This window comes from Schistocerca serialis, chromosome 9 (assembly GCF_023864345.2).
Source record: "Schistocerca serialis cubense isolate TAMUIC-IGC-003099 chromosome 9, iqSchSeri2.2, whole genome shotgun sequence".
NCBI classification, from domain to species: domain Eukaryota; kingdom Metazoa; phylum Arthropoda; class Insecta; order Orthoptera; family Acrididae; genus Schistocerca; species Schistocerca serialis.
The window spans coordinates 14,372,940-14,397,128 of NC_064646.1; the positions used below are offsets into that span (position 1 = coordinate 14,372,940).

Genomic DNA, 24,189 nt, shown 5'->3' on the forward strand with positions numbered 1-24,189 from the left:
ATAAGTAAAAGCGAAAAGCACAGCATGTACTTTAAAACACTAACTCATGGACAGAATTAAACAAATATTTAGAGCACATAATGGAAAAAGAAAAAGTATCAACTATTTCTCAGCACACATTACTTCTGCAACAAAATACACAGTCATTAAGAAGTTTTAATTCTTACATGCATAAAACACTGTACACACAATGCACATATCAGTTTATTTCACATGGCACAACCACTACTGGGTGGAATTCTCTCTCTCTCTCTCTCTCTCTCTCTCTCTCTCTCTCTCTCTCTCTCACACACACACACACACACACACAAACACACAAAGCTGACAAAGTCAGTCACATGAAACACACTGGTTAACAACTGGGCAAATATGATTAATTACACACTGCTAAAACTAAGACAATAGCTCCAGTCTAATGAGATAGTGCATGTGCTTAACATCTGGTGGAAATCTTCAAACATTTGCTGGTAAAAAAGTGTACAGGTGATACGAGCCTTCTAACCATTGGCATGTACAATATGAAATGCCAATAACTGAAATGGAAACATGAACTAGGATGACTGTTCAAATTGACATCGCCTCATCAAGAAAAGCAGCAAGTTCCCTAAGGTGAAGGACTCTACTACCAGTTGCTGAAGATGCAGAAGGAGGCCGCCCAGCATAACTGAAACAGACATATCAAACACATTGTTTTAAATACATAAAAACCAATGCATAATGCCCAGTTCCTGCAATATGTGGGAAGAGGACACACAGAAACCAGTAAAGGGAAGGCAATTGCAAAAAGTTAAAACTGTTAATTCAAACATCTTTTAATACCAAAACACTTACTAATTTCAATATAACCTTTTATCTATTTTTTTCCAAATATTGTAAATGCTACAGGAAAATTGAACCTTTTATCACTTTTAATCACATTTTTCTAACAAGTGTTTAGTGCAGGTAGTAGACACATCACTGCAACAGTATCACCAATATATCGAGTAAAATAGAGAAAGGGAACCACTAACATGTAGCTGAGTGTGGGGGAACAGAAACATACAACAGGTGTTTATACTAGCTTTAGAGCTCTTGTTCTTTCTCTAGCAGAAGTACACAAATCTGCATACACAACCACACAGACACCCAGACACCCAAATGTACACACCTGCAGTTGTAGCAGGTAAAATAAAGTATGCCACTTATTTGCAAATAAGACTAAAGTCCCTAACTGTATTAATCTGCACTTTTGAGATGAAGATTAAACCTAACTTTCCACTGCACCTCTCTGCCAAGGAAATTCTGAGACTGATAACACCATTTATGTGCTCTGACTCATCACATCACTAAAATAGTTGACATAAATCACACATTCAGGTTCAAATTGCATTAAATATCAACAGCAACCGCAAATACAGTTGTTCTCAGGACAGATGTAACAGCTTTGCCAATTCATAATTAAACTGTCACCTTCATCACAGGGAACTATTTGTCACATCTGTGCAAAAGGTCTCTGATTATTGCCTTTCAGTGAAGCTCAAGAACATGTCTGCTCATGCGTTCCCATTTAGTAGATCAGTTGTAATGAAACTTACACATATAACAAGAAACTCTGTAAAACACACACCATCAGAATGCAAGCTGGGGCTCATTTCATTGCTGTCTGGTCTGACATGTCACTGCATCAGAAATTACAGACATTACCCATGTCAGGTACAAAGAAAATGATATCCCTGGTAAGTTTACAACAAATTACTTCTATGAACACCTACACCTACATAATACTCTGTGCACTATATAGTGCTTGGTGTATGGTACCCAGTACCACCACTAGTCATTTCCTTTCCTGTTCCACACACAAATAGAGCTATGGGCAAATGCCTGTCTATATGAGTCCTATTTTTTCTTATCGTCTGGTCCATATGCAAAAAGTATGTTAGCATTAGTGGAACTGTTCTGCAATCAGCTTCAAATGCCAGTTCTCCAAATTTTTTCAATAGTGTTTCACAAACTTTACATTGTCTTTCATCCAGGGATTGACTTTACAAAGCATCTCCTAAATACTCACACATTGATCAAACTAATTGGTAACAAATCTAGCTCCCCGCCTCTGTATTGCTTTGATATCTTCCTTCAATCTGACCTGTTGCAGATCCCAAACACTCAAGCAGTACTCAAGAACAGGTTTTATTAGTGTTCTGTACGCATTCACCTCCTCATATGAACCACACTTTCATCAAATTCTCCCACTAAATCAAAGTTGAACATTCACCTTCCCTACAACCATCCTTATGTACTCATTCCATTTCGTATCTTTTGCAATGTTAATTGACCTGACTGCATGAAGCATCACACTATTAAAGCTGTATTCAAATATTATGGGAATGTTTTTTCCTACTCATATGCATTACCTCAAATTTTTCTACAGTTAGAGCAAGCCGCCATTCATGATACCAACCAGAAATTAAGTCTAAGTCATTGTGTGTGCTCCTACAGTCACTCCCAATGACACCTTCCAGCCGCAGATTGCTGCACACACTATCTGCCAAATCATTTATGTAGAGAGGTGACAACAACAGTCTTATTACAGTTCCCTGGGACACTCCTTATGATACCCTTGCCTCTGATGAACACTTGTCTCCGATGAATACTTGATGTCAAGGGCAATGTAATGGTTTCTATTACTTATGAAGTCTTCTAGTCATTAACAGCTCTGAGAACCTACTCTGTAAGCTTGTACCTTCCTTCACAGTTTGCAGTGGGGCTCTGTGTTGAACAATTTTTGGAAATCCAGGAATATGGAATCTGCCTGTTGACCTTCACGTAAGTTTCACAGGATATTGTGCGAGAAGAGAGCAAGCCAAGCTCTGCATGACCAAAGCTTTGTAAAACCGTGTTCATATGTGGACAGAATCTATTCCACTGGAAGGAAATTTATTATATTCAAACTCATAATATGTTAAAGAATTCTGCAACAAGTGCATGTTAGGGGTACAGGTCTGTAATTTTGTTGGTCCTTTCTTTTACCCTTCTTATAAACAAGAGTGACCTACACATTTTTTCCAGTGGCTTGTGACTTTAGGATGGGTGAGACTCTCATGATAAATGCAAAGGAAGTAAGGGGCCAATGCTGCACAGTACTCTCTGTAAAACTGAAATGAGATTCCATTTGGACCAGGCTCTTTTGTTTTAAACTCTTTCAGTTGCTTCTAAATGGCAGGGATCCTATTACTTTGTCGTCCCCATGGGAGTTGGTGTGATGGTCAAGCAATGGTATGTTTGTACAATCCTACTGTGCATGAATGATTTCTTAAACATGAAATTTAGAACTTCAGCTTTCCTTTTGCTGTCTTCTACTGCCACACCAGACTCGTCAATGAGTGGCTTGATTGAAGCCTTCAACCCACTTCGCAGTTCAACATAGGTCTAGAATTTTCTTGGGTTCCTGGCAAGATATTTTGCTAAGTTATGATGCTGGTAGTTCTAAGCTTCACTCCAATAGCTGAAAATATTCCTTCTTCTCCCCCTTTTGATACTTTCTACATTATATTGTGGTATTTGGATGGGGATTTTAAAGGTTTTTCCACAAATGAGGTAAGTGATGCACCATAGAAGCAAATATTGCAGAGTAGTTTTGTGTGTGCATGGAGAAACTATGTGCACAGAGAAGACATGAGTTGGATTGGTCTGTTCTTGTGTTACTTTGTTTTGCACATTGTTTGAGTTTCTAACAGTGTAAGTAATAAATAATTTACATGAACTCAAACCTAGTTTTTCCAACAAATTTTAGTGACTTGGTTGCAATCAAATGAATGAGTGACAATGCAGTTTTGACTGTCTATTTATATTAAGATGGACTATTCTGAGTGTTGCTTTGCTGCCAGTGGTACTGTGATGTCTGACTGAGTGGATTTTGAATCTATGTCAAGAATTCACATTTTAAAATTGATTAGCAGTAACAAAAAACACAAAAAGAAATTTTATATGTTGTAATGAAAGGAGAAGTATCCAATGTAATGAAGACTACTAGACAAAACAGGTTTGAATGTGGGGTACTGAGCTTTAATTCACAATGGATGGTTTATCTATGCATCAATTCTGATACATTATAACAGATTTGTTTGGTCTATTTTGGAATCCTGTGAAAAGCAAAACAAGGTGATAAAATATCTATAAATGACAGCTTTAGATAAAATCAAAGTAGCAAGTAAAAATATAACCTCTGCACCATTTAAAGCCATTAAATCTTTACACAAGATAATTTTGAAATCAGCTCCAAATGACAAAAAGAAAATGGAAACATTTGAGGGAATTTCTGGCTTTACTTTTCAATGAACAGCTGTCAAAATTGGATCTAAGAAGTCATTTATTGAAGCATCATTTTCAAAAGCGAGTTGGGAGCGATCTAATATATTATGTATTGATAACAGGATGTAAAATAGAATGGCTACGTAAATTCATTATTATGCAATGGAAAGTGCAAGTTAGAATATCAACAATATTATGAAAAGGATAGATTGCAATTCACTGTTAAGATGACATACAGAGTTGCAGACAAGCACAACAAAAAGATTGTTATACAATGAGCTGTGCTAATGCTAATAACAACTCACAATTCCAGTATGTGGCTGACAGGATAAAAGACAAATTGGGCACAAAACTTCTACTTTATGGTACTGGAAATGTAACAGGGTTTATGGAAAAAAAGGAAGCTTTACAAAAGAGCTGTGAAGTCACTGCCATTAAGAGTAACAAACATTACAGCAACGAAAAATCCAGAAACTCCATAACAAAGTAGCTGAAGACTCAAATAACAAAAACATGAAGTGCAGCTTGGGATCTAAACAGAACATATTTCAACTGTGGTTACAGCAGCCCCATATCAACTGATAATTACAAAAGCGAGGGAAGGAGATGCTTTAACTGCACCAAGTTTGGCCTTATCTCATCTGAATGCCCGAAGGAGAAGAATAGTCTAAAGATGGCAATGAAGGCATACACTGCTAAGTAGGGCAGCCTATTAATAACTTAAATTAAAAAATATCTGAGGAAGTAACTATAAGCTGACAGCATTAATTGACTGTACTATTCAATTTCTTACACAGTGTTTCTCACAAAATGGATGCTCCAAGATTGATAGATACAGAATTGTTTTTGACATGATTTGGGAAAAGCTCCCTTTCCACAAGGTTATTTTACAGATCCTGTTGAGATTGATGATGTGAAAATTGAAACATGGATTTATGTTTTCTCTAGAGACATTGTGAATTTAGAAATGGTAGCTGGTGAAGATTTTCTAGACCAAACTGAAATTTCAATAAACAAGGATGGAGTTACTATTAGGAAGTCAGAAGGCAAATCTCATCTCATGTGTATCAATACAGGAGATAAACCAGAATTTTATAACAAAAGCTCCTTTAGTGATGATGTGAAGGAACATACTGCAGATTTAATGAGTAATTACACCCAACAATGACCAGGTCTACTGCTGTTAGAATGATGACTGTTAAGAGAGAAAAGTAACCAATACATAGTGTATTTAAAAAAGAATGACCTGATTTTGGATTGTGGTAATTATGAAACATGGGACCTGCTGGAAAGGAAATGTGTGTTGTTTGAATGGTCATGCCCTAGAATTTCAGAAAATAAATGTTAGATGTCAGTCAATGTATCTTCTCAGTTTGCAGTCAATCAGAAGTAGTATGAGGTCCGCTCAACAGAAGGCATTTTGTGTGACACAGTTTGCAAAGAGTGAGTTAGTGATTTTGGTGCAGGGTACTTTTCATTGGCAGTTTGGCACTAATCTACCTGCACCCAAAAACATTCGTTGTTGGTGTCATCAATTTGGAGAGACAGGATGCTTGTGCAAAGGTAAATGTCCACAGTGACCTCGAACTTCTGATGACTTGGTGGAAAGAAATCAGCAAACGTTTAGTTTTTACCACAACTTCAGGAGTGCTCCAGTGATGTCATTTTCCAACAGGACCAAGCTGCATCTCACTCACAGAATAACATATGTCAGTTTCTAAATTACACTCTGTGTCAATGTTGGGTAGGGAACACGGGACACCAAGACTCTGCCCTGCATTCCTGGTCCCCAACATTACCAGGCACAACCCCATGCAATATTTTTTTTTCTTGTGGACATATTGAAGCAAAGTGTGTTCATCTCCCCTTTATCTTGTGACAAAAAAAATGAAGAACAGAACAGAACAACAGCCACCATAACTTCTGTAAAGGCAGATACACTGTGTAAAGTTTATGACAAATTTAGTTATTGTGCTGCTACTGCAGGACCAACAGAGCATTTGTAAAAGCATAACTAAAATTAAGATTTTCTGAGTATATTTCAATGTATTCCATGTTTGTAGTATGTTTTTCTCAATAAATATGGAATTTTGAAATCGGGCCTTTCTTTTTAAAACACACTGTATAATAGACTGAGCAGATTGCCACCAGGACCAAGAGACCCTTTTGATAACTACCCCCAGGTGTGGCTTGATCAAGGAACAATAGAACCTAGTTCATCTGAATATGATAGCCAGGTCATTGCTGTAAAAAAGAAAAATGCAGAGTATTTCCTCTGTATAGATCATAGTAAATTAAATAAAATTACAGTGAATGATTGTTACCCATTGCCTCTTATAGAAGAACCACAGATGAAGTACAAGATGCCTGTGTATTTTGCACACTGGACTCAATTTTTATGTTTATGATGAAGTGGAAGGCAACAGTATACTTCATTTGAGACAGTCAAAGCAAATCCAGTTCAAGAAAGTTCCATCTGTATTATCAATTATCACATTCACCTGCAGTTATCCATCTTTTTTTTTTTTTTTTTTTTTTTTTACATGGATGATATTCTAATACCAGGAAAGAATGAGGATGAGGCACTGTGGGGGCTTGGTGTAGTGTCAAAAATTGCAGCAGATATGGCTTGGAAATTAATTTTTCAAAATGCCAATTCTTGTATGTGTTTATACAGTATGAACAAATCTGACCTTCTCCTGAAAAGACAAAAGCTCTCTACAGCTTTCCAGCACTGAAATCTATTGCAGCAGTACAAAGTTTCCTGAGGTTAACAGGATCTTTTAAGAAGTTTCTCTCTAATTACTCTACGACTGCCAAATCTCTGAATGATTTACTGAGCAATGTTCAGGAATATAAGTTTGAAGAAAAGCAGAGACATCCTTTCATTGGATCCAGTTTTAAAAGTCTGGAAACTAAAATATGAAACTGAACAACACACATGCAAGCAAAGAACATTTTGGAGCTGCGTTATTACAAAAATCTCCAGATGATAAGTTCCATCCAGTCTGTTACATGGGTAAAAAAACACCTCAAGAGGAAATATATATTTATGAACTTAAAACCTTAGCTACTGTTAATATCTCAAGGGAATTTTGATGTTTTTACTAGGAATACATTTTAAAATTTAACAGACTGTGTCGCATTCTGAAATATCATGGATGAGGACAACTTGTCACCAAGAATAGCAAGATGGACTTCAGTGTTAGAAAAGTATTCCTAACACCATGGAATCTGGGTCTAGCATGACACATTTAAAAAATCTTAGAAATGTTCTCAATGTAACCACATGTACAAATTAATTTGTGATGTGAATGTAAAATGACTTGTTCCACATCATTACGATCTATCGTGCAGAATGATCCATGGAACATATAACTAGCTAAATCACTGTGTAAATGCACTGTTTGGTTTTGCAGATAGGTTAGTAGCTAGAATCCAGAAAGTTCAAGAGAAGAATGACGGTTTGGCAATGATCATGGACAGTCTCGGAGAATACCTTGTAAAAACTTTATTGAGAGAGGGAATTCTTTTCAAGTTCAGTGAGGGATGAGAGACTTAGAGACTCTAATACACAACATGAAATAATCAAGATTGCACCTGAGAAAGGACATTATGCTGTTAAACTGGAGAGGAAATAAAACATGATTATTATACACCAAAATTGAACGGCAAGGTGAAGAGCGACTTCTGATTGTGTAAAATGTTTAATTGTGAATAAGAAATCAAAAAGCAGAAGAGTTTCCTTTAACTCTTGTTCATAGAGATTGAGCCATTACATATTTATCATATGGATCATACTCCACCACTTCAGTTGACTAATGAAAGAGCCAAGCACTTTTTTAAGTATTATTGATGGACGAGAGCTATTGAAAAAGTAACTTACATTTTGCCGCTATACTGTGAGATGAGGTGTTGGAGTGGTGTAGGAGTGCCTACTGAATAATTATGCAATGGGTTGTGATAATTTGCAGTGCATGTTGCCTCTGCTTTGTTCACTGCAAATGTTTAAGACGTCTGCTGCAATAGACAGTGTAACTGTATCTGGCACGGGAATTCACTTACACAATATTCCTGGTTCCATTTATTGCTGTGTTGAATCTTGGCTGAACATATGTCCATGGACCTTGGTTCTTGTGTTCCTCTTGAGCCCAGCACAAAAGTGCATTTGGATACTTCGCACACTCATTCTTCACCAAGTCATAGGGGAAAGGGCATATCTGTAATTACAATACAAATAAATATTTTGTGATCTGAACTAGCTGTAAGAGTAATAGCCTAAAGTACAATTATGTGTAGTATTTATACAATTAAAATACCTGTTCAATCCTTGTAATGGCTATGTCATTGGTCAAAACTCTCTCATCACGAGCTTTTCGCAAGTCATAGAACACTTTGCCTGTGCAGAATATTAATTTCTTGACAGCATCTGCATTGTTGCTAGGGGCCCCGTTCTCTGGAATGACCCTGAAAATAAAAATAGTTTCAAAAAAGAGGATGAAGAAACAAATGTTAAACTATAATAAATGAAAACCATCTTCCTTGAATTTATAATTAGAGATCAGACTGAGGGAAATGGTTATTCGAAAAATCAGATAGGTAAATATGTAAGTAACACAAAATCTGAACAGCCTGAGTCTCACAGATTGGTGATTGTACGTACTTAACTGACAGTAGTATTCGTTACTTTAATGACAGTGTTATCCCCTCCCTATTGTATATTCTGAGAGGGAAATGATCTAGACACAAGGACAACTTAAATTGTCATTTGAATCACATAAAACCCTTTAATAAATATTAAATGCAGAGCATTTACAGTAATTCTTTACTTAAGTGATTATTCCTAAATTTTAAAACACCTGTGGGTAGATAATATTCTCCAAATGGCCAAATTCATTCAATTTCATCCCTGCTGCCATTTTGCTTCCACCCACCCACCTGCCCATTGAGGCCTAGCAAATGTTCTCAAGGGTGCATGACATTCACAATTATCTACAGTGAAAAGCAGTAGCTGATACAGAAGAACCTCAAGGAGGGGGTGCTAAAGACATCTTGAGCTGCCTTTAATTTTATCATAATAATCAAGTCACATGCAAAGTTTAAGAAAGTATTATTTAAACTGAATATACACATATACAAGACAATGTAATCATATGATATAAAAAAGTTACAAATGTGGTTCTCTTCCTTAAATGATGAATTCTATGCATCTATTCTTCTTGGCAAATTGGTTAATTACATCGTCAATAGGACAATCAAAGTCAGGGTGGGTGTTCAACAGAACTAAGTCATTAAGTCAATCCTCCTCAATCGTCAACCTCAGCCATGTCTCTGTATGCCGCACCGTTAAAAACTTCTTTCTACTGTAGCAATAGATGCAGGTAGACAAGCAAATATTTTGTACAGCGTGTGCAAAGTAGGAAAGTCAGATCTAGGATGAACAGTCAATGCTTGCATAGCAGAATCATGATCATTAAGGGTGTTTATGCTCATTTGCTTGTATTGAAGAATCTCTCCCATTAGTCTCTTTTTAATCACAAAGAGTGATTTTTCTTCAAAGAATAGTAGTTCAATTAAGCACTGATTCAATTCATGTGGCAGATCATTACCATCATGTTTCAGCAGTTATGAGGGCAAAAGTATGTCGAATTTAAATGATAAATATTTTCTTCAACAAAATGTTCTCTCATGTCAGTCGTCCCACGGTCCAGTGTTGGAAGGAAATTCTTCAGTCCTAATATTTCTGCTTCTGAATGTAAACTAGCCTCCTATTCAGCAAATAGTCCATATTTGTAACGCTATGTATCGAAGGTTGTCTGTACAAGAAAACAGTAGAATATTTGTGACTTTTCTTGAACAAGTGCCAGACAGAACAACATACCGAGATCACTAGAATGGCCACGACTTTTCTTGTAAGTATGTGTTAGCTATCTATGTGCCAGACAGAAATGTATAAATATTATGACGTGGATGTGTGTGCTACATAGGAAAGTACAACTATTCAGTAACTTGATTCAGTTGAGTCAACTGATGAAAGAAGTGAATGAATAGCGTGCGGACTGACTGGTGGGGGCAGCGTGGGTGGCAATGCGGGCGGCCCCACAAGGGGGTCGTGGTGACGACGACTGTAAATATGGAGGGAAGCAACAAATGGTTGTTAGTCCCTCCGTGTATCTGAATATGCAGGTATGACCCCCTGCCCTCCTCCCTCCTTCACCTTCTTCCTCTCTCTGTTAGAGTAAAAAAACTTCTATGTCTTGTACTAGATACATAAATGGATAACTAGCCTAGTAAAATTCAACTGTCAAAAATGAAACTAAGTACACAGCATAAAAGTTCAAATCACTACCTAACATACATAATTAGTAACATATGTTAGGAGATAGTGATGTCCTAGGTTCATTTGACACTGCAGATATTGGGTAGCTGTACAATCTTCAAGGAAGTGATGAACCACTGTTGTTCCTCCACAGACACACTGAGGATATTTACTGGTGTAGTGGAAATTCATGAGTTACTTTGCGATGTGCTATTCTGCTACAGCACAAGGCAATACCTTCTCCCCTTGAGCTTTGTAGCCAAGTCTGCCAGACCTTAGAGGTTTGTTTGATGGTTTCTTCAGGATGTGGCATCTGATGTGAGTCCATAAGTCAGCACTTAGAATATATATTTCACGCATTTCTATTCCCATTGCTTCTTTGGCTAGCTTGTCAATCAGCTGATTACTTGGAATGCTGATGTGACTTGGCAGCTAGAGAAAAATAGCTGACATACCTGTACTGCTGAGGGCATACAGTTTGTCATGGATGCAGGGACTAATGGGTGTTCTGGGCAGCAACTGTCTATTGTTTGCAGAACACTCAAAGAGTCACTGGATATAATGAAGTTCTGTTGAGGGAAAGTCAATATGTTTTGTGGTGCTCCAAGTATGGCTATTAACTTGGCGTATAAATACTGCACTTTCTTTGGTAGAGAATGTTGTTCTAGATTTCAGTTGTGTATTCATGAATAACCGATTCTTTCATTATCTTTGGTGCCATCTGTGTAAAGAAGATTAAAATGAGTATACTCTTGGATGACTGAATAAAATGCACAACGAGAAAAACTGGCAGTTCTTTTGTCTTTGGCATTGACCTTTATGTCCACCCTTCCTACTAGTTGGGAAACATACTGGGGATGCATTCACGGTCAAGAGTGTTATATATGGGTACTCAGAGCAAGCTGAAGATTTGGTCAGAGGTCTTCCAGTCTTACTGCTGTGGCTTACCCTTTTGTAAGACAGTTATTGAGTAATTGGGTCTTTGTATTGTGAAATTTGATTAATTGGGACTGCATAGTTAAATAAATTTTTTTTGTGTCATATTTTCAGTGTTGGTACTCCAACATCAACAAAAAGACAATCAGGTGAACTTGTCTGAAAAGCTCCAGTTGCCAACCCGATCTGATTATGATGACCAGGATCTAGTACTGATGGTGCTGCTGATCCATAAACAATACTTCCATAGTCCAAAAGGGATAAAGTTAGCACTTTATAAAATGATAATGAAACTGTTAGATATGGCACCCCAGGATCCATCAGCAAGGAAATGAGTACCAAATTTTTCCATGCAGGAAGTCTTGAGTTGGCGCATATGTAGAACCATGTTAAGTATATAATCAAAAAGAAGTTACTTCCAGTAACTGGGTTTCAAGGTATTGTCTGGATGATAATAGGCAGGCCATATTCTACAAAAGTCACAAATATTGATTTAGTTGGTTAGAAACAGGGAAACAGTCTCCACGATTTTGCATTCATTTTTGTGCCTTCTGCATAGCTATCTGTAGCTGGCACTCTGTTGTACATAACACTACTTGCTATAATATAAACAAAGATGACCAACATATAATACCAGTGTGATTATATGTCCCACTGCATTTACTATACCATTTACTGCAGCTGTAAAAAGTGTGGCACTTAAAAGTGATCCTTACTAAAACTGCACCTTCTTGCATGTATTGGTTACTAAGTGTGGAACCAACCTTGATTCTAAACAGTCTAAGAAATAAAAAAAAAACTTTGGATGAAGACTGGTAAATTTCCAAATGCAGAATAAAATGTGACACTATCATGTACATCTTGTGCAAATAAAAAAAAACTCTGTGATCATTTGTTGGTAGTTCACAAAGACCTTTTGCATCGCAACTCCAATCATATGAGATGATCTGTGGTAGTGTAAAATCTTTGGAATCTGCACTGGAATTGAAAAAGAAGATTTCCAGATTCCACACACACCAATGAAGCCACTCATTAACCATTCTTCCTAATAATTTTCCCAAGTTACTTGTTAGGTTGATCAGTTATGTAACTATTTTTAGTTTTGGGGTCTTGTCCTGGTAGGGGAAATTTGCTGCCTTGTCATATCTTGTGAAAAACTCTGTGGGACAGAGCTTTTAGTATTTTCACCAAGATGTTGAGACATTTAATTATGGATGTTGTCTGCTCCTGGGAACTTATCTCTACATTGCTTTAAAACATTATGTAGTTCCCAGACTGTAAAGTGTGCACTGCAGGTTGTCAAGTTTGTTAACATAAAAGATATAGAATTAAGTTCAGTTGAAAGTTGATGTTGAGTAAAATTAGTACGGTAATAGATGCCAACATTTCTGCATAATATATTGCTAAAATTTCAGGAATTTCACAGAACTTGCGTTAATTTCTCCTTCATCAAGGATTCCCTGGAGTCCGTTAGTGGACATCATGACACTAACCCACTGTAATTGGAACATCATCTGCGAAGCTGTGGTTTGTGCTTCCACAGAAGAAACATATCAATCCCAATATTCTTTTGCTTTTGCCCTTGACCTTTTAAAATTAAGTTTTAGGTAGAGTGGTGACACCTATGTCGTCATACAGCCCTTAATCATTCTATGATGGCATCTGCAATCTTCTTCCATCACCATGGAAAAGGTTTCCGTTTAGGAGGATGAGAATAGAATAGTATTATTGTGTTCACAGATTGACTGAATGTGTCTATTGCATCTTGTACTGTTTCTTTGAACCTTTTCTCTGTATTTGTTGTGGTGAAACCAGGGTTGCTAGCTGAAAGAAAAAAAATTGTCTGAATATAAAAGTTAATACAGTAGTCCATGAAAGTACTGCTTCGAATCTGTGTTTAAAATTTAACTTTAATAGGTGATACTGACATGTAGAAGAACAAATCTAATCTCAATGCTAATTATTTCATGTTGTGCAGGTGGGGTATCAAAACATACTTTCACGCAAATCATAAACAAATATTAATATTTTCTACAGAAAAATTATTGTGTGAGGGAGTTACATTCTTGCAAGAAGATATTGACTTCATTCTTCTCTTAGCCTCTTTTTAACAAACAAATTTAAGTGCCCCATGTTCTATTACATATATTTAGGTGCTACTAAACATTGTTCCTGTGTGAGAAATTCTGATTTGATTTGATTGTTTATTGGTCCAGTTTTATCATACAGCACAGATTGTACAATTGATATTGGACAGGTCAAAGATAAGTTATAATAATAAATAGTATTATCAAAATAGTAGACAAATTAAAAATAGGTACCTATTACAATTAATTTTGTTATGTATTCAGAAATTCTCTGACAGAACAGAAACAGTGCTTTATTAGAAATGCCTTTAGTTTAACTTTAAATATTGGATGAGTAGCATTTATGTTTCCTCTGGTATCTTATTGTGTAGTATTACACCAATGTTAATTATGCTCCTCTGATAGGTGGTTGTTCTGTGATATTTTTGATGTATATTTGATTTCCCTCTGGTACTATAGTTGTGTACATTTTTGTTCTGTAGCAGTTTGCCTGTTTTCAGGAGGTAGTCCCTAGTGAACACGATAGTTTCATAAATGAATAAACTTGGAACATTTAGAACATCAAGCTCAGTAAAATGGGATTTACAGGACTCCATCTTTTTAAGGCCACAAATTATTCTTAGAGCTCTTTTTTGCATTCTAAAAACCTTTACACTGTGAGTTGAGTACCCCCAGAAAACGATCCCATATCGGACTAGTGAGTGGAACTTTGTGCAGTATGCCTGCAGTACTGCTGTTTTGCTTGTTGTAGCCTTTAAAATTCTTAGGCCATAGCACACAGATGATAGTTTTCTAGACAAGTTATTTATACATGTGTCCCATTTTAAGTCTTGCTGAAACCATAGACCCAAAAATTTTGTGACGCTTACATTTTCTAGGGGATCATTTTTTAATTATGCTTGAATAGACATTTGATTAGGTGGTGGAATTAAATGAAAATTGACACACATAGTTTTTTCAGTATTTATAATGAGTTTGTTTTTTTGTGAATCACTCAGAAAGTCTTTTCATAGAACTTTCTGCTGTGGACTGCAAAGTTTCTGGACTGGATCCAGTGAGCAATATGATGATGTTGAAGGAGATATCAAGGTGTTAAGGTAATGACCACGGTTCTCTCTTCTAATCACCAATACTTTTATTACATGAACAAACGTACAGGTAGAAGACTAGGCGAGAACTGAGGTCCCGGAAGTATACAAAACAAAGATCAACTTGAAGACATAATACACATATGATGGTCTGGCCTATCAATCCGTGGATCGACGCCACATAGCCGCCCCCCCGCCCCTGCAGTATGGAGTACGTACTTGAAGGTGGTGGGGGGCGGGGGTTGGCAAGAGTTTAAGTGGGTTACAGTGAGTTCCTCCGCGTCTTAATGGCACGGGCCGTGTGGGTGTGGGAGGAGAGCATGGAGCAAATCCTGTAATGCTGATGCTGAAGTCTTGAAGCGACATCAATGGTCGTAGTCGTCGGCAGGTGTGGGAGCACTTGTGTGGAAGGGTGTCGTCGGCAGGGAACCTAATGATCACCTTTCCACTTGGCCTAACGTAAGCACGTAGGTTGCCACAAGTAGCACTTCGAGAGATTTTGAAATGCTTCACTACACATTTTGACATACCACCTAACAAGTCACACGAATCGTCACACGCAAGTAGCACTAATGCGGTATCACCATTAATGACAACAGATAAACCACAGATGTCATTAGGACAAACGTGGGTAGAGAGCTCATAAGTGGCACCTGCTAATGGAGAGGTATCCTGAACCAGTGGGGTGGGGAAAACCATAGCACGGTGAGGACGGTGTGCTGCGAGTAGAGAGGTGAGTGTCAGACGGTGAGGTCTGAGTGGGCATGGCCGGAACCTGCAGGCTGCACCGGTTAGAAGAGCAGCGTGGTGTGCTGTTGCACGAAGATGGAACTGTTATATTAGAGCCCTGGGAGCTGGGGCCTCTGCTATGGGAGCCGGGAGGCGGAAAACCCCAGAATGAGTGTGGGCTCATTGACGGGACCGGTGTAGGCATGAGTTTACGCGAATCATGAGTAGAGGAAGAAGGCCGAGGGTGGCCAGAGAGCATGGTCTCTTCAGCGGTGGGTGAGGTAGGGGAAAACTCGACATGAGCAGGTTTAACCCTGTTGAGGGAGACAGTAGTTACTGAGCCCTTAATTACGATGTCCATTGTGTTACTGGTTCATTTGACAACTCTGTACGGGCCTGTGTAAGGGAGCTGTAATGGTGCTTTTACAGCATAGTCGCGAAGGAACACAAATTCGCAAGTGTCGAGTGCCTTGGAAACATATGTGTGCGGCAAAGTGTGGCTGGAAGGGGACGGGGGTTGAAGCTTGTTACAGTGTAACCTAACCCGTTCTACCAAGGATGGCAGTTCGGACAGTTTGGCGACTGGAGTAGGAGCAACAAGTTCTCCTGGCAGTGTAAGGGATTGGCCATAGACGAACTCGGCCACTGAGCCTTTAAGGTCTTCCTTGAAAGTGGTCCCCAAACTGAATAAGGTGAATGGCAGGGCTTCTGTCCAAAGGAGGTCATGGCAATGTAGGGCCATCTTAAGTGTCCTATGCCAACGTTCCACGAGGCTTTGCTTTAGGGGTGGTATGCTGTTGAATGAATGTTCTTGATGTCTTGGAGACATGTTTCAGCATTGCTTGTTTAGCTGTAGTGTACTTCTTGTTCGGAGGAGGTGACTTAACAAGGTCATAAATTAAGTCGACACGGTCGTGGAGGTGGTTCATGAGGCATGTGTAACGGATGTTGTCATCAAGTGCACAGACACTGAAAGTTTGCTCGACCAGGTTGAACCAGAATTCTGGGTGAGCAGGTTTGAATGCCGGAAGTTTTGGTAGATTCAACGAACTGGCGGTCGAAGAATGCGGGCAGCCACTCGCGGATGCAGGAGTAGGCAAGTCAAAGTTAACTCTGTGTCATGAGGGCAGTAGAGAGGAAGCAGACGTGCCAGCTGTGTTCATAGTAGCTGGAGGGGAAGCGAAATCTATTAGCAGGAAGCCCGGCATGGAGCGAAGCGGGACCGGTTGTTGCAGCGGAAGGTCAAAGTGGTCACGACTGTTGCTCAACAGGTTATTATTATTATGCAATTGGTCCTTCACATCTGCAGCGAAATTGTCCATCACAGAGTCAGTGATGAGCTTGGTGGAACCTGACGCACTCAAATTACTGCACTGATGAACACTCGGAGTAACAGGCTGGCGAATGTCATTCATATAGTGTGCAATCGGCGCGGAGTGATACGCACGTCGAGCTTGCACATTCAAAAAGGCGTCCTGTTAAGGCACATTATGAAAACTCTGCTTCCCACTATTTACAGTACTTGCATTAAAGTTCGGTATCAGTGTGTAGTGGTTTCTTGTACTGCTGTGTGGCAAAAACTAAAGCGCTTCGGGGCTAACAAAGCCGGAGTCAGAGACCGCTGGCGACATGTTCAAGGCCACTGCACCTGACGAGGTCCCTGGGTTCTCGAGGCTATATGACTGTGGAAATTCACGTCAGGCACTGACTACAGCTGGCATGCTTGAATTTAGGTGCTGTTGCAGGTGAAAACCGGGCAGCAGTGGCGTGTTGTAGAAGGCCATTGTGTAGTAGACAAAGGCCCACGCGGAACGCGGAAGCCGGCGCGGTAGTCACTTTGTACTCAGTTCGACGGATTATTCGAACTTCGGGGTCACCACTGAAGGAGATATCAAGGTGGTAAGTTAATGACCACAGTTCTCTCTTCTAATCATTAATACTTTTATTACATGAACAAATGTACAGGTCGAAGACTAGGCAGGAACAGAGGTCCCGGAAGTATACAAAACAAAGATCAACTCGAAGACATATTACACATATGATGTTCTGGCCTATCGATCCATGGATCGACGTCACAGTGTCATCGGCAAACAGGATAGTTTTTGTGGGACTCATATATTCAACTATGTCGTCCACATAAATCAAGAAGAGTAGTGAACCTAAGATTGAGCCCTGCGCTACACCATATTTTATTGGTAATTCACTAGAAAAAAAAGAAGTTGTTTCTTGTTTTATTCATTTTGTTGAATTCATACTAAAGTGATACTTTCTGCCTGCAGTTTTTTAGGTGTGAACACAACCAGCTATGTGCTACACCTCTTAATCCTCGTCTTTCTACTTTTTCGAGGAGAATGTTATGGTGCACGACATCAAAGGTTTTTGATAGATCTAGAAAAGTACCTGCAACTAATTTATGTTGATCAAGGGATTTTAAAATGCAGTCTAAGAATTCGAAAATTGCTGTCTGTGTAGATTTAGACTTTCTAAAACCATTTCGTTGTACTGTAAGAGGTGCATATTTATTTATGAAACTTAAAAGCCTGTCATGGAAGAGTTTTTCTAGAATTTTTGAGAAGGAACTTAACTGTGTCATGGGTCAGTAGTTTGATATTTTTTCAGAAGAATTTTTTTGACAGTGGTGAAACTTTTGCTATTTTAAAAATATCTGGAAATACACCAGTTTTTAAAGACAGGTTGAAAATTTATGCCAAGGGGTTTGCTATGTGGTGAGCACATGCTTTTAATATGAAATGAGGTACTTTATCAAGACCACTTGACATTTTATTGCTTAATGATTTAATTTTACTTATAATTTCATTGGGGTTTGTTTCATAAACATACATAGAAGCATTCAAGATCACTGACTTGCTGGAGAAACTTTGTACTGGTCCTTGACAGTGTACTTGAGTGAGGTCTTCAGCTAGTGAAGTGAAGTATTCATTGAATTTTTCCACAACTGAATTTGGGTCTGTGGCTTTTGAGCCTTCTAATGTTAATGATACATTCTTATTCTTTGGAGCTGGACTACAAGTTTCTTTCTTTATAACTCTCCATGTGTATCTCATTTTGTTAGATGAGTTTCTTATCAAATTGTCATTCCATGTAATTTTTGCCTCTTTGACTACTCTACCATAGATTCTTGTGAAGGCTTTTGAATAACCTGCGAATTCTCAGGTTACTCTATATTTCTTACAACAGTACTGCAGAAATCTGTTTCTCTCACTGGAAATTTTTATGCCTTTAGTTACCCATTGCTTATTATTGTTAGGTTTTACTGTTTATACTACTTTTGGAAATGCTACATTAAAATAGTGAAGAAAGATGCTCTGAAAACTCATATACATGCTATCAACATTGTTCTGAGTGGCGATGCTTTCCCAGGTTTCCTTCGCCAGTAAAAGAGATTAAAAATTCTAATGTTATCTTCAGAAAAGGTTCTTTTTTCAACTACTTTTTCGGAACTACTACTACTACTTGTTGGCATTTCTATACACAGCAGCTGCGCCTCATGAACACTATAACACATGCTCAGTACTCTGCTCGTGAAACTGTAATTTGTATCTGATATGAATATTTGCTCAATAATGGAATTTGTGCATTCTGTTAATCTTGTTGGGCAGTGTATTGTGGGGATCATATTGAATGTGTTGGTCATATTTACCAAAGCATCTCTGCTGCTGAGGTCTTTTGAAAAATCAGTATTGAAATCCTCAAAAAGCACTATTTTCATATTTAGTGTACTGATCCTGTTCAGCAGAACCTCTAGTTTATTCATGAAGACTGGCAGGTTTCCATTTGGTGCTCTATATATGGTAATAACTATGAAATTAAGATCTGACAGTTTAATAATGGAAAGTTCAAAGTCTTTTTCAATTGGGTCAATATAACTTTTACTGACATCACAGAACTTTATTTGTTCTTTCACAAAGATAGCAAAGCCACCATGTTTGTAAAAATCTCAGCTAAAATGACTTGCTAATCTAAATCCTGAGATTGAGGTTACTTTTACTTTGTCATTTCATAGCCAATGTTCAGTAATGCAAATTATGTCTACATTTACTGCATACATGGAAATTTTATTTGTGAGTGACTGCACATTATGGTGCAGTATAGAAAAATCTGGGTATTTAGCAACTTTAGTTGAAACAGTTTCTGATTCTTTATCGAATGGCATTTCTAATACAGCACTTACCCTAAAAAATTTTCAGTATCTTTCTTGTGTGTGGCTTCTGTTTGCTGGTGGCAATCAGCAGGCGAGTTAACTTCTGGAGCTTGTATGAGTTTTGCTTCATCCACATCTGTCCTCTTCGGTTTAAACCATTTTGTAATTTTCGTTTGGCTGACAACTTTATTATTTGTTTCTCCCCTAATCGATTTAAACCACTTAGTAATTTGCGTTTGGTCGATGGAACAGCTTGTAACTCTTCTAAAGCAGTTCGTAATCTCCATGTGTTTGTCACTTATACTTTTTCCTTCACTCTTCTTCGAGATGTGAGTACATATTTTTTCGAAGCGTAATTTCTTTCCCGGCGTATTTAAATGAAGTCCATGGACTGTATGGAACCTTCGCTGCAATATGTTTATATCTACAATATCGACATTCTTAAAGTTAGTGCATATTTCAGTGATACGCTCGTTTGCAACATTAATTTCGCAGTTCACACACAACCAGGGTGGTAAATCATGACGATGTGGGATGTTCACCACGAGTACATTTGTGTGGGTTAAATTATTTAAACATTTTCTCATTTCTGTAATAACCTTGTATGTCTCGTTTCTATAGATGTCGTATGATGCTCCTATGAAAATAGTGAAATCATCTTTATCAAACTAGCTACGTCAGTTGATGTTGTTAGGTCCGTTATTTCACTCAATGGAGCCCCTGGCTTCATGAAACCAGATGCCTTGAAACTACCTGTTCTCGTCAACATTGCAGAAATTTCACAGTCGTGACTATCACCTAACACACAGATTGTTTTGTGTTTCACACTTTTTGTAACCAGAGGATTTAAGGTTCTTCTTCTCACCTGACTAGTGTTGTCTTTTTGCCACACGTGTTCTAAAGGTTCTTCAGTTTGCAGTTTCACTCGAGATACATTTTTCAACGTAGTTTCCTTTGTTGCATTGAAGTCTGTATTAGTGTAGGTGTTCGCACTTATTTTCGGAGTTTTTACAATATCTCCTGATGCAGTATTTTCACTGTTTGACCTACTTAAAACAAGCAACGGTATGCATACTTTGTTTTCCAACTTTTCAACCCTTTCCTACATGTTCACTGAATCCATGGCAGAAAGTGTTTTTTTTGCACTAAATTTTCACTGTCTTTCAAATCTTTTACCTTCTGAGTACACCTTCCTTCAGTCATTATCTTCCATTTTTCTGAGACCGAGTCTTCTTTTTTCATTAGCGTCTCACATTTTTCAGATTGTAGTTCACTTATTGCCACCTTTTGAGCATCGACTGTAAACTGTAGATTGGATATCCGTTCGTTCAACTTCAGTACTTCATTCATACAACTTGCACACATTTTCCTTTTACTACCGAAATTTATGTTCGACTTGGCTGCCATCTTTTCTTTCCTTTCCTTTGTTTATTCAAAAATTGTGTGTAATGCAGTAAACTACTGTCATCTTGATGTCCGAACTTCCCCAGAAAATTTCCAAGAAGGAGAAAAAAATTTTAAACACTTTAACAGGTGTTATCATCCAACAGAGCTGTAAATAAATTTAACATCATACTAATTCAGAGCCCTTTCCTGAACACACACTGATTGGCTTTTGATAAATGTGACACACATTTCTAAAATATAACAAGTAACAAATTTTCAGTTAAAATGTGTACGCCACTTCATTTAAAAAGATGTAAAGTTATCAAATATTACAAATAACAAAGGTAAACTATTATGAAATTATCTCCCCGCAGCAACAAGGAATACGACATTTTTTTGATCAGCATAAACAATGGATTCAATTACAAAATTCCCTTGCATACTTTTTGTTTATTACAATCAAGAAACTTATTTCCCCTTTTCTAGACTAATAAAATATGTATTTAATATACCTGAGAAATTGCGTTTCTTCAGTCATTTCATCAAAACTTGATCTGGCCTCAGGATGACGCAAAAGTGACTTTGGAGTCATCAAAATGAGGGGCTTGCGAAATGGAAGGGCTATCTGCCGACGGAGAATGTGGAAGTAGTTGGCTGGTGTTGAGCAGTTTGCAACCTGTTATAGGTGAAACAATATCCAGCTTTATATTTAAGGTCTGACACCATATATATAGAGGGAAACATTCCACGTGGGAAAAATATATATAAAAAACAAAGATGCTGTGACTTACCAAACGAGAAAGCGCTGGTAGATAGGCACAATAAAAAATACACGAACACACACACAAATTTCAAGCTTTTGCAACCCACGGTTGCTTCATCAGGAAAGGGGGACGGAGAGAGAAAGATGAAAGGATGTGGGTTTTAAGGGAGAGGGTAAGGAGTCATTCCAATCCCGGGAGCGGAAAGACTTACCTTAGGGGGAAAAAGGGACACACACACACACATGGATGGATGTGTGTGTGTGTGTGTGTGTGTACCTGTCCCTTTTTCCCCCTAAGGTAAGTCTTTCCAAAGAAACCACCCCCCCCCCCCCCCCCCCCCCCACTCACACACAAATTTGAAATAAGGTGAAGCAATGACTATGTGACAAGTTAGCATTGTGTGCTGGTGTGCTGAACTGTGGTCCAAACAAGGATCTTTAACTTTGACAGATAATGTACTATGAACTCTGCAATCCATGTGTTCCTTACAGACAGAATCAAGGTTTTAGCTTGTCATTCATTTATTTATTACGATATGGCACCGAGTCCAGAGTAGCAGGTATTTTTAACTTGTCATGAAATGTTCATCACAACATGTATTACACTAAAGTTAATAAAAATGTCATCTTTGAGGAAGTTAATTTATCTTTGTTAGTCTTGCACACTGGAGCATAAATACGAGGGCTATCCACAAAGTACATTACGTTTTGGAATTGAAAATAAATAAAGTATTTGAATTTTTTTTAATTATATACAGATGAAAGCCACACTCAAATACTACTTTTCTACATAGTTGCCATTTAAATTAAGGCACTTATCATAGCGATGGACGAGCTTGGAAATTCCTTCGTCGTAAAATTCGGCCGCCTGCGCCTTCAACCAAGTAATGACTGTCTTTTGGGACAGAAAAGGTGTGATTTTTGTGGATTTCCTGGAAAGAGGCAGTACAATAAACTCTCAAAGGTATTGCCAAACTCTGCACAACCTCAGAAGAGCAATACAAAACAAGCGCAGGGGAAGTTGGGCTCAAAGATCTTGGTGATTCACGACAACGCCTGGGCCCACACGGCAAATTCCACTCGTGAAGTTCTCGAATCTTTTAAGTGGTAGTTGTTTCCTCATCCGCCGTACAGTCCTGACCTGGCACTGAGCGACTTCCACTTATTCCCAGCAATGAAGATGTGGTTGGCTATGCAGCGTTTTGATGATGACGCACAGCTTTAAGAAGAGGTAACCACGTGGTTGAAGGCGCAGGCGGCCGAATTTTACGATGAAGGAATTTCCAAGCTCGTTCATCGCTACAATAAGTGCTTTAATTTAAATGGCAACCATGTAGAAAAGTAGTATTTAAGTGTGGCTTTCATCTGTATATAATAAAAAAAATTTCAAATACTTTATTTATTTTTAATTCCAAAACGTAATGTACTTTGTGGATAGCCTTCGTAGCAAGAAAGAAAATTAGCAAAATTTTTGCATACTGATCATTGAAAGTGTTTGTTTCATGATAGCAGCACTGAAGCAGAAGGAAGATTACCATTCCTGGACATCATGGTGAAGAGAAGAGCTGATGGTACCCTGAGCCACGGTGTGTACAGGAAGAAAACACACACTGACCTGTACCTGCATGCAGACAGCTGCCACCACCCTTCTCAGAGGAATGGAGTACTAAAAACACTAGAACACAGGGCACGCAGCATCTCATACGCAGAGAATCTGCCCCAGGAATTGGAACACCTCAAAACTGTGTTCCGAAAAAACGGGTACTTGGAATGGCAGATTAGATGCGCTCTCTGTCCCACCACCACAGCACAACCTGTGGAGACGCGTGAAGTTACGGAAGAAGAGGTAGCCACTGCCTTTATTCCGTACAATGGCGCACTATTGTGAAAATCGGCCGTATATTAAAGAAACACAGAGTTAAAATGATCTTCGGCTCGTCCAATAAAACACGGGCATTACTGAGAAGTGTGAAAGATGACAACAAGGAAGGCTGGCATATACCACATTCCCTGTGAGTGTGGGAAGACTTATATCGGACAAACAGTACGCACCATCAAAGATCGTTGCTGAGAACATCAAAGGCACACTCGACTGAAATATCCAAATAAGTCGGTGGTAGCAGAGCACTGTTTGTCCAAGAAACACGACATGGATTATGAGCGTTCAAGATCCTGGCTCAAATCTCTAAATATTGGGACGGTGTTATAAGGGAGGCTATCGAAATTTGCACCAGGGAAGATCTTATCAACCGAGATTGCGGCCACAATCTCAGCAAGGCTTGGGACCTGGCATTGAATGTAATTAAGAAGACTCTCAGGAAGAAGTATGAGCTGGCGACCAGGGCGGACGTAGCAAGCACATCGGCACTACGACAGATTCCGACGCTCATGTCTTTGCGACCGCCGGCGCGTGGGCTTGGACGGTGAAGAGA

At 38.5% G+C, this 24,189-nt stretch overlaps 1 protein-coding gene across 1 annotated transcript in view; it reads right to left on the reverse strand.

The window, feature by feature from the left end:
* Positions 1 to 243: 243 nt before the first annotated feature.
* LOC126419242 (2-oxoglutarate dehydrogenase complex component E1-like) overlaps positions 244 to 24,189 on the reverse strand; it is a 185,011-nt gene continuing 161,065 nt past the window's right edge. Inside the window, exons 16-19 of the mRNA XM_050086387.1 lie at positions 21,507 to 21,670; positions 8,607 to 8,754; positions 8,353 to 8,507; positions 244 to 664 (exon numbers count right to left, since the gene is read on the reverse strand). Of these exons, the coding sequence (XP_049942344.1) occupies positions 565 to 664; positions 8,353 to 8,507; positions 8,607 to 8,754; positions 21,507 to 21,670 (567 nt within the window). The 3' untranslated portion in view covers positions 244 to 564. The remainder of the gene's footprint in view (positions 665 to 8,352; positions 8,508 to 8,606; positions 8,755 to 21,506; positions 21,671 to 24,189) is intronic.